The following is a 12,269-nucleotide window of genomic DNA, read 5'->3' as shown; positions in this document are numbered from 1 at the left end:
GCCCCACTTTTGTAAATGTAGAGGTGTGCTTTTAACATGGTTACACATACAAACTTCTTTGTAGCTCTTTCCAAGGACATAAGATTCTTCTTTACACAGTAATAAAAAGGTTTATAATCACTTAATGGACAAAGTCTTGTTGCCAAGACTTTTTTAGATTATTTTATGCCTATATACTTTGAGGTAGGAGGCTCTCAAAATTCACAGATAAGCATACAGACATACTGACACACATACTGCCACTTTTTAGTAAGGACATCTATTTAGTCTTAATAGAAACTGCATAATAAAGAGATAATGATATTTCTGTAACCATTTTTGAGATGTTTAGCATTTACACAATGCTGATTAAAATCTGTTGTAGATGATAATTATGCCAGATTTATCACTCAAACACTCAAAAATGATTTTAAAAATTCTTTAAGAGGCTTATACCAGATTTAATTTCTCAAAGGGCTCCCATTTATGGAACATCTGACTAGATTATGCCCTTTCATCATATTCTCTGTCAATGAGGAATCACTGAAAAAAACAAGTAGATTTTTCATTCTAAAAATAACTTATCTCACAGGAAGAAGAACTAAGGAAGAGTGGGGAAGCCAAATATGCACACTTGAGTGATGAACTTCATGTGTTAATCGAAGTCTTTGCTCCACCTGGGGAAGCTTATTCACGTATGAGTCATGCATTGGAAGAGATTAAAAAGTTCCTTGTTCCAGTAAGTACTTGATATGATTTTATATGCATGTTATTGTTCTTTTCCCACAATTGAATGTTATTTTGTTCTTACTCATCATTTACAAAGCAATTGCCATTGATCATCATTAGAGTCAGTATGTTTGAATGGAAAAAAACAAACAAACAAACTAGAATTGAAGTGAGAGTACTTGGCTTCAAATCCTCTCCCAGGCATTATTATGTGTGGCCTTGGGCAAACAATATAATTTTTGTAGGCTTCAGTTTCTTAATCTGCACAATTGAGGGATTTGAATTTGACTCTAAAGTATCTTTCGGTTCTAAGTCATTTATCCTTTGGTTTATGTTTATTTCTCATCTTCATATTCCTAAAAGGTTCAGGCATTTAGTAAATTATTTAAACAGATGCTTGTTGAATAAAATTAAATTGAATTCCTAGGATCATAGGTTTTGAACTAAAAAGGAAATTTAGAGATAATTGAGTCCAACCTCCTTATTTTACAGATGAGGAAATTGAGGCTTATAGGGAGTAAATGTTTTGCCCAGGATTACAGCTAGTAAGTGTCTGAGGCTGGGTTTCAACCTTTCTCCCTGATTCCACAGTAGGCTGTGTCAGATTAATTGACTTTATTTGATTACGTCAAGTATGAAAACATGTATATGTAGCAAAATGGAAGAGAGAGTAAGAGAGAATATTATCAAGTTTTGATATCCATTCTTTCGGTAATGGACTCAGCTGAACTATTTTTGGCCTTTGAAGACACATCAAAGAACATTTGCCTGAAGCAAATTTGATTGATGATATAATCCATGGAGGTCTATTGGGTGCCACGTTGGGATTCTTGTTTTTTCCACTGAATGTTGTCAAAACTCGAATGCAGTCTCGCATTGGTGGGGAATTTCAGTTTTTCCACCAAGGTTTTTGGAAAAATCTGACTAGAGCATAATGGGAAATTGACACATCTTTTCAGAGGTGTCCATCTGAATTACCATCAACCCCTCATATTCTGGGGCATAATCAATGCAACTTATGAGTTCTTGTAATAACTTTTATGAAAGATGTCATCAATAAATCCCCATAATAAGCTCAAAAAAGAAAACAAATGTATATGATGACAACGTTTTTATTAAATAGGTATATTAATAAACCAATAAGGATTTTTCAAGTTACTTATGTTCATCAGAACTGTATTGGATGTTTCAAGGGATATAATAATAATTTTTGCTCTCTAGGCCTAAGTTGTCTTATGTGAAAAATGAGACTTGATGTGTTAACACATTTGATTATCTTCATTAGCTCCATCTTTTATGTCTTTAACATCTATTACCTGGATCTAGGTAATGAACAGAAAATTGACACAATCCTTTAGATAATTGAAACACAAAGACCACAAAGTCCTTAGTTATCTCCTGTATTTAATAATGCAAATCACTATAGTGAGTAACTTAGGTTAATATGAGCAATAAACTGCATTTTTATTCATAATGATATACAATCACCTCAATTTCTTGTCACAATGTTATTGAAGAACTAGTCATTTAGAATGCTATTCTATCAGAAAAAAAAATAACATCCTGTTATTTGGATAACAAATAGGCTTATATTTCATAGATCTCATCTTATAATATTTCAACTATTTCAAATAGATCAACTATGATGTGTCATGTGCCAACCCATACACACAAGAGAAGAAGTGTTAACTTTACCATAAGTGAATATGAGAATGTTACAGAAGCCATTCATCCATTCTCTTAACTATCAAGCAGCTCAAAAGCAGCTGCTGTGCTTGTTTTGTCATAATTAATTAAGGAAACATTTGTATGCCTGGAGAGAAAAGGAGAAACTAGATCTAGAAGAAAGGGAAAAGATAGTAATTAAAAGATAATTAAATTCATGATTATTTATGGCAAGGTATTATGAAGGTTATATCAAGCAATAATTGTTCTGTACTTCTAGAGTTTATGACTGCAAATGGATACCATTGGTATACAGAAAAAAACTAAATAGGCAAACTTTGAAAAAATATTACATTATATATAAGCAACCAATTAAATAGATTTAATTGGGTAGTAAGCAAATTTGGATTTATATGTTACAACAACTTATCAGCCAATTTCTAATAGAAGAGCCACATTTCAAAAAAAAATGACAAAGGATAATAATTTGGGACTTTAAGAAGTGACTGTGCCAACTGAGGGCATGGATTGGCACAAATTTTCCAGATGGGGATAAGTCATGTCTATGAGATCAAGGACAGTTACATTATATAGGGTACCTGGATAGAAAACTTGAATGTAGGTAGATTGGTTCTGTTCCATGTGATGAAAAATCACTTTAGGATTGTAAAGAAAAGAACAAAATTCTAAGAAAAGAATAGAAATGGTGACTCTAATACTGGAGCAAAAGCATGGGAAATTGATTGCAGGAGGGACAATAAATGGATAACTTAGAGAGGAGATAGTCAAAGAGAGGTCCATTTGGACAAATTCTGTATGATATTTCCATTTTCATGGTATTCCCTTAAATAATTCTTTCCTTATCATTCCTATAAATCACTGTGAAAGGAAAAGCATTACACTAAATTTTCATAATGGGATCAAATCTTGCTTCTTTTCACACTTCCTCCCAGAATAATTATATCCAACTCTATTCCATTCAGTTATTGAAACATAATAATAATGATGATGCTTTACATTATATATTACTTATAATATATAGTATTTTATAGTTTACCAAATACTTTATGCCCATTGTCTCATTTGAGCCTCACAGAAATCATTCATCTTTCCAATCAAATTTCCTAACCAAAGCACTTATTATGGTTGAACATAGAGTAAGTGTTCAGTTATTGTCAGCAGAAAGGCTCAATGAAAGATTGAATTTTATTGTAGGGAAAGTAAATTGTATGAAGGCAGTGCCTGTTGATGCTCTCCCCTGTAAAGGGACTGGTGGGATACAGATTTCCCATTGTGTTCAACTCTTTATGTTTCTATGTCAGTGTGAAAAGAAGAGAAGAAAGAATTCCTATTGCTCTTGAATACATCATTCTTGGAGGATTTTTTTATGGTTCTTTTGACTATTTGGAGGTCCTGTATTCCTATGCATATTCTTCCAGAAGTCAGTTATAATAATGATAAAAAGTATTTGAGTTACAAAGAGCACCCACTTGAAAAGTAAAATTCAATGAAATTAATTGAATCAACTTGGGCAAGTCATTTAACCTAAGTTTGATTGGGTGACTTAGAGCTCTAGCATTCTATGAAACCATTATTCTAACTTGACCATAAAACTGCTTTCTTTTTTCCTAATGAAGGTAATACAAATATAAACATTCCTCATTTGTATTAACTAATAAATAGAAACATGCCACCCTCTAGTATAAAAAGCAGAATAAAATTCAAAAATTTGTGTTACCATTTGCATTTTATCTTATAGCAACCTGTAAGCAGGATTTTTTTCTGTTCCATTTAAAAGTCTCCCATTATATGGTGCTTATGTGCTGGACGGTAATATGTTATAAGTAATATATTCCATGTTCTTCTATTTTTTTGTAATATTTCTCTTTATATCTAGGTTATGTATCCATTTTGACCTTATCTTAGTAAATAGTGTAAGATATTGGCCTATGTCCAGGTTCTGCCATACTGTTTTCCAATTTTTCTAATAATTTTTACCAGATAATGTATTTTTATTCCAAAATCTCAAGTCTTTACATTTGTCATATACAAGGTTATTATGTTTGCTGCTATAAATTGTATGTAAACTCTATTCCATTGATCTATCTTTCTATTTCTTAGCTAGTACTGTATGGTTTTGCTAATTACTGCCTGGTAATGTAGTTTAAGACCTGGTACTGCTTAACCTCCATTCTTTCAAATGCATTTTGTTATTTTTTTCTAATTCAGAAAAATGATGTTTGATAATTTATTTGGGATGGTGTTGAATATATAAATTAGTTTGGGTATAATTTTCATTTTTATTATATTGACTCTACCTATTTGTGAATAATTAATATTCCACCAATTATTTAAATTTAATTTTATTTGTATAAAAAGTTTTTGAAAGCATGTGTTGATAAAAAATGTGTTAATTTTAAATATTGGAAAATATTTTTGTGATTAGTAAAAATGCTTTTTAAATCAAGGAGGAGACATTAAATGAGAAGTGGATAGATAGGCAGATAGTTAGATAGATAGATAGATAGATAGATAGATAGATAGATAGATAGATAGATAGGGTAGACATATATAGGAAGATGATAGAGAGATTTATGGAAATATAGATCTCTATCTATTTGTCTATAATGAAAGCATCAGTCTCAGAACAGTATTTCAATGTACTAACATGTTTAAAACCCAGTCAATTGGCTTTCTTTTCTAGTTCGACTGCACTTAATTTCCTTGAGGGCAATAATTGTATCATCCACTTCCTTTTCCTGATAAAAGCTTGCACAATGATTTACACAATAGGTATTCAATAATTGTTTGTTGAATTGAATTGAATAATACATAAATCCAATATTGTAGGTTCATTCTATGTTAGAAAATGTGATTTTTATAATAATATATAAGAAAATGTTAAAAACCACAAATTTGGATGAATAAACATAATTTTAATAGAAGTTTGATAGCTCCTATTTTAAAACTAACTACATGAATACATTTACCCTGAAATATCACATAAAATGTGTCACTGGACAATGATATGTTGTTGAAAATATGGAATGATAAGTTAGCAGTGACTTATGACACTACCAACTTTTAAAAATTAGTGAATTATTCTAGTAATTTGCTAGATGTTAGCAGAACCATAACAATTGATTTGACACTTCTTTTTGATCCAACAATGTATTCAGTGTTACAAAATACGTTACTGTGTGATCAAACAGCACAATGATAGTTAATTTGACTGTTTTGCTTAGTAATCTTTTGTTGTTGTTGATAATGATGATGCATGGCTATCATCATAGAAGGCTTTGGTACATTGATGGAATCATGATTACAAAAGTATGAAAGTTCTTTCTGATAATGCGGACATCTTCCTCTGCCCGCAGATTGTTGTCCATGTCTCTCCATAACTCTCTGAAGAGGACCTACATAATGTACTACAAAACTGCTTTTCTCTTAATATCTCAGATTTGCCTCTGACTCTAATCCTAACCCTAACCCTAAACCTCTGACTATCTATCATATATTATCTTTCCCTATGATTGGTCTGTGTCCCCATCATACTGTTTTGAAGCAGAATGTTGTACTGAAGAAAACATCACATTTTTAGTTGGAAGACCTGAGCTGTAATCCTGGCTGTGCCATTTGCTCCTGATATAACCATGAGCCAGCCACTTCACCTGTCTATCACTCATTTTCCTCATCTGTTAAATGAGGAATTTGTAATAGATGATCTCAGAGGACCTTTATGGCTCTTAGTACTAAAATCCTATATCTTTAATATCATTTCTTGAATACATGACATTGTTGATAATGTACTGCTACCTGCAGGTGTGCCCCATGTGTCTTTCTTCTGCCCTTTAGGTTACTTGTAATTTTGATGCTTCTGTGATCATAGCATTTTATGATTCAGAGCTACACAACCTCATTGTTGCTATTGATATTAAAAGAGATGGGTTTTTATGACAGCAAGCAGATTGGGATAATTGAAAGCACTAGAGTTTTCCAAATGTGATCCAGTCACATATCTTCATATTCAATTTTGGGACCAGTTTGTGGTCATCATCTGGAATATGTTATTTGTGTGAGTATACACACACACACACACACACACACATGTATACATGTATGTAGGTATATGTATATATACACATGTATGTTTGTATATGTGTGTCTATGTGTATCTATAATATGTATATGCATCCATATACATGCATACACACATATCACACATACATATACATGTGTGTATGTATATGTGTATTGTGTATGTGTGTGTATGTGTATGCTTATGTGTGTATATGTATATGTATAAACATACACCTATGAGGTGTTTCAAAAAGTTTTAGTGCAGCTTTAAGTTTTCATAGCATATATATGCTATTATATGCATATTCATACACACATACCAACATAAGAGAGACTGGATGGATCTGTGATTTCACTAGGGAACATCTGTATTTCTTGAATTGAATTTGTTCCTAAACCTATTTTCCTGATTAATAATAATATATGTTTGAATTCTGGTGGATATAAAATGTTTAAATGAGGCAACTACTCTTTGCAGTTTACAATCTAATAATAAATTCAGAAATAGTTATAATCCAAAATAAAGATTGAGACTAGACCAGTGATTTCCCTGATAATCTCAGGTGAGGCAATTCCATTTACTAGTTTAAGACATCTCCTCTTTAGCAACTTATAGTCTTAGACAGTTATCTAGAGCACTAAAAGAGTAAATGACTTATTTAGGTTACATAAGCACTATATATCAGAAGTTTTCCTGCCTTTTACTGGTTCTCTATCCACTATATCATGCTGCCTCTCGTACATACATGTACAAATTTTTGTATATATACAAATGCATTCTCATGTATGTTTCATATTTGCACACATGTATTTATACATGGCAGTATATATACTTTAATATTTCAAGTATTGGTAATTTGATTAGTAAGATAACTCCTTCCTCTGATGCAGATTTCTACCCCTCTGAATTCTATTAGATACTCATAGAAATTTGACTGTGGCTGAAACAATATGCAGCATCTTGAGATCAACCTGCTAATGAATTTCTGCATTGGTGTTTGAACAAAACATACTTTGTCAATCAGGGGATTCTATTTGAAACTTTTGTTTAATCCATGCTACAATGAGGTTTCAGAATAAAAAGGAACACATGACTGTGTGTTTATGTGTGTATGCATGCTTCTTAGTGGATATACTCAACAGGTTTCCTATAAGTCACATATTACAAGTTGGGACAATATTCACTTTTCCCTGACTTTGCTCTTCTCATGTGAGCGGTTAGACCAGGTTCTTTTACGTTAGAATATTACCTGCAAATGGGAGCTAATAAAGAATAATATCATCAGTAAGGAATTCTTGTTTGAACTCTTCATGGGATATCTTCTATGATACTAGTAATCACTTAGATTACCCCTTATTATAGGAGCAATATCTACCAATGTCTACCACGTAAGGTAGGCTAATTCTTTTCCTAAAAATCCAGGAACTCACCCTCAAGCCTTAGCTATCTAGGACATCAAATCTTGGGGACAACTTTTTTTGATTTTTAGGAAAAGAACTTCCCCAACCTTATTGCATACTTTTTCAACTTTCAAATCCATAGACCTCCTTCTCCACCCCCCACATTTAGTGTCAATTGGAAATAGTCAAATCTAAATTCACACTTCAATAGAACTGTCATCTCATCAATGTAATTATCCTCTCCAGTGTCATAGAGCAGAGCCTACTTGTACTTTCCCTTCCTGTATGTCTTTTTTATTTTAATGTTTAATTTATGGAATAAAACAAACATTTCCATAACATAGTACAATTAAAAAAATATGATTATACATGAAACTGCAAGTCTACTACACACACCTTGCTATTCCTTTCAAACATGCAACAATTATTTTTTTCTTTTTCATTTTTTCATCCTAGAGATGGCTACCATTAGACAAAAATATGTGCATATGTGTGTAGGCATACACACATACATATAAAATTATTCTATGCATACTTCTATATCATTTCTTCATCTTGATGCAGATAGCAACTTTCTTCATATGTCCTTTATAGTTAATTTGGGTATTTAAAAATAGACAAAAAAAACTTTATTCATTCAAAGTGATTCTTAAAACAATGTTTCTGTTACTGTATAAAATGTTCTTTTGGTTATGCTCATTTCATTCTTCATTATTTCATGCAAGTCTTTCCATTTTTTTCTAAAATCATTGAGCTCATCATTTCTTATAGTGCAGTAGTATTACATCACAATCATATACCACAATTTATTCAGTAATTCCCCAATTGATGGGAATCCCTGCAATTTCCAGTTCTTCACCACCATAAAGAGAGCTTCTATAAACATTTTATAACACATAGGTTCTTTTTTTCTTTTTCCATAATCATCTTTGGAAATAGATCAAGTAGTGGTATTGCTGGGTCAAATGGTGTAGGTAGTTTAATATTTGGTAATAATTTGGGCATAATCTATGGGCATAATTCCAGATGGCTCTCCAAAATGGTTGGATCAGTTCACAGTTCCACCAACAATGAATTAGTGTAACAATTTTTCCATGTCCCCTAGAACATTTGTCACTTTTCACTTGTATAAATCTTGTCTATATCCTCTCATCAGTCTTCTACAGAAGAATCCCAACATTCTTGGGATTTTTCTGTAGATCCCTTACCATTGTGTATAAACCAATGGAGTGTACAAAATGTTCACAGATTATCCTACAGCATCTCTAGATTTCCCTTTACACCAAATCTTTGGTGGTTTGGTGAGTGGAGGAAGTGGGAGTGATATATACTGAAATTAGAATCTGGAAGACCTAATTTCAAATCCTGGCTTAGAAACATACTATCTTTGTGACCTTAGGTAAGTCATCATATTTGTATGCCTCATTTTCTTCATCTGCAAAAAGAGAGTTTTGGACTAGAAAACTTCTAAAGTCCCTTCAATCTCTAAAAACTATGGTTGTATGATCTTTTCAGAAACAAAGAGGATATAAAAACAAAAGGAATCAATAATATTTAGGAAAGGAAGAATGACTTGCACCAGTAATTTAAATATTTCAATAACTGTCATGATGCCACATTGATGCTATTGACAAAATATTACCTACAACATCGGTCTTGCATCCTCTCAGCCTTGCAGAGACAGTTCATATGTATTTAGAATACTGTTATTCTTGATTAGAAAATATAGGTTTTTCTTTTTCTTCTTCTTGTCCTTTTCCTTTACTTGTCCATTCTATAGCTAATGCCAACCAAGTCCTTCTGTAGCCCTGCATGCTAAACTGCTGCTGTTAGCCCACTGACATATAGCTGTCAGTGCCCACCTTAGGGGCAAATACTATTTGCCATCACTCATCTGCTGCTGCATATTTCACTATTTATTATTGCCTTTCTCTCAGCTGCATGTACAAAAATGAGAAACAGCATAAAGAACTATGACCAGAATATTTTCCCCACCTGGGGGGAAGTTCAGTGAGAAATTTTCATTTTATCCTTTTTATCTAGCCTTCTCTGTGGATGAGTAAGGATGATAGAATTCACAGAATGCTTAGACCTTCTTCCAGCTGGGGGAAAAAACATAAAAGCCTTACCATGGGCAAAAAGACATTCACCTCCTTTTTTCTTTCATTTGCTTACTTTTTATATGATTTCCAGTCCCGATTCTCTCTTTTCATAGCTATAGAAAATAGCGTCATACCCGCTGAAAGTTGGAAGATAGGAAAGGAGTACATCTGCTGCTGTCATAGGGTGAAGGATACTCTTTCATTGATAGACATTCAGTAGGCTTTCCTCCATTGATTTCCAACATCTCAAATGTAATACACTGAGGCTTGGCAAAGAGAGCTGATCTGATTACAGTTAACATAATATACTTAAGTGTATTATAGTTAGTTTAAAAGTCCCTCAAATCAGAGGATAGCATGCATCTAAATCAAAGATTATATATAGATCCATCCACCCTAGCGCTCTTTGTTATGGCTGAAATCTATACACCCTGGAGCTCTCTGGTATGGCTGAAAAGCAATAGAGTGTGCCGTGAATGCTTTTTAAGAATATATCTGGAGGAATAGAAACAGAACATGAAGGTATGGGTGAAAGGGCAATCAGCTATAAGTCAAGAGAGCAAGGTTCAAGTATCAGCTCTGCCACATACATATTGTGTCATAGAATCCTTTTTGTAGTTACTTTAATTTCTCAAAAGTACCATCTGTTATCATTCCTTCTTGCAAGAGGATTTTTTAGAGGAGATTGACAAATTGTGTGATCAGATTGGACTCATTCTTTCCCTAAAAGGGAAGGAAGCTATCTCTAAGGATTGATTGCCCCAGAGGATTAAGACTTGAGGATGGGTTTTTTGACTTTGGGGAAAAGAATTAGCCTAGTCTACATGACAGGGAACCTTGGTAAATATTGCTAGTACCACAAGAGGTCATCCAAATGATGACAAAAGTCCCTGAGTATAATGTCAGAGGATGGAGAGAAAAGGAATACCCTAAGTGTGAGCTATGTAGTTGAAAAAGTCTGAATAATGACTTGGATAGATCTGATAAAAGGGCAAAACAAAGATGGGAAAGAGATTTCATGGGCTTCAAGATGGTTCAGAATTGAGAGAGAATACTGGAATAAACAAGGTACATGCTTATCCATCTTCCTACCCCTGCAAGTCACTAAGAGGAGGAAAAATATGCCCATACAAAAAAGCAGACTGCAAGAAATATGGTGTCTTCAAGGGAAGTGAGTGTACTCTGAAAGTGAGATGGAAAGAATGTTCACAGGATGTAAGGGAGTTTGGTAAATATACAGCAGGTGTTCCAAATGGAGCAGTGGACAGTGATAGCAAATTATATAGGTGGAAGTGGGGAGGAGCAGAGCTAATTAGAAGTGAGCTTATGACTCAGAAGGAAGTAGCATGGGACATCCTGTTGGTATCTAAGAGAGTGATACTGATTGAATAAGACTGAACTGCTAGTAAAAAGGAAGCAAGATGTATATGATGTGTTCCACAGCTGGAAGATGTACAGAATTAATCCATCCTAGAATTCCAAATAAAATGAGAAATGAGTAGCAGTGTGTGAGTGTATGCCTCCATTGAGGTTTCTTTCTCAGCTGTGCCTGGATACTTGATAGAGGGAATTGAGCTTCTGGGCAGGGGGTCAGGAAGTAGGGAACTGTTGCCTAACTGGTTTTAGTTCTCCTATTTTCTCTGAATATCTGTAATACGGGCAGAAATTGCTTTTGCCTTTAATTTAAGCATTCCAGCCAGCTTCGGTTGCTCTTTGGAGAAAGCTCTAGGACATGAGATTCCCAGAGTGCCCTGCACCTGGACATGGGTTTGCATCAGGCAGGCATGAACAGAAAAGAGGAAGCAGCTGTGTGGAGGAAAGCCAAGAGGATGTGAACAGGGGAGAAGACACCAGCCATGTGGAGGAAGAGCAGCAGTCACAAACTGAGAAGAATAGATGGCAGCTGCCTGGAGAGAGATAACAGTCACTGGAGACAGAGCAGGCAGGCACAGATCTGGAAGAAGAAGATAGCAGCCACATGGAGCAGTGATTGTAGGAGATAATGAAAGCTGATCAGCAGGAGAACTTGTGGGTGCAAGCAACTACACTGCAATACCCACTGGGAAAACAGAAGGAGACCGTGCAGCCTGGCAGTACTGTAATGTTTCAGAGTCACAGGAAGAGACTTCAATGAGTGTCAGCTGGCATAAGATATTAGTACTCTCTAGTCCAGAAGTGTCAAACATGTGGCTCATACAACCTGAATCAGATGAAAATATAATTGGGAAACATTTGCCAAAGATAAAATAGAACATAGATAATGTTAATATGTGTTTCTTATGTCCATATGTGTGCTGCAGGGCTCCTTACATA

The 12,269-nt window shown here is 34.0% G+C and overlaps 1 protein-coding gene across 1 annotated transcript in view; it reads left to right on the top strand.

The window, feature by feature from the left end:
- Nucleotides 1-12,269, top strand: part of KHDRBS2 (KH RNA binding domain containing, signal transduction associated 2) — a 762,937-nt gene that overhangs the window by 439,445 nt on the left and 311,223 nt on the right. The window contains exon 4 of the mRNA XM_027852957.1: nucleotides 572-718. Coding sequence (XP_027708758.1) covers nucleotides 572-718 — 147 coding nt within the window. The remainder of the gene's footprint in view (nucleotides 1-571; nucleotides 719-12,269) is intronic.

This window comes from Vombatus ursinus, unplaced genomic scaffold, assembly GCF_900497805.2.
Source record: "Vombatus ursinus unplaced genomic scaffold, bare-nosed wombat genome assembly UNPS02009835.1, whole genome shotgun sequence".
In the NCBI taxonomy this organism is placed as follows: Eukaryota; Metazoa; Chordata; class Mammalia; order Diprotodontia; family Vombatidae; genus Vombatus; species Vombatus ursinus.
This window is presented reverse-complemented; position numbering and strand designations above follow the sequence as displayed.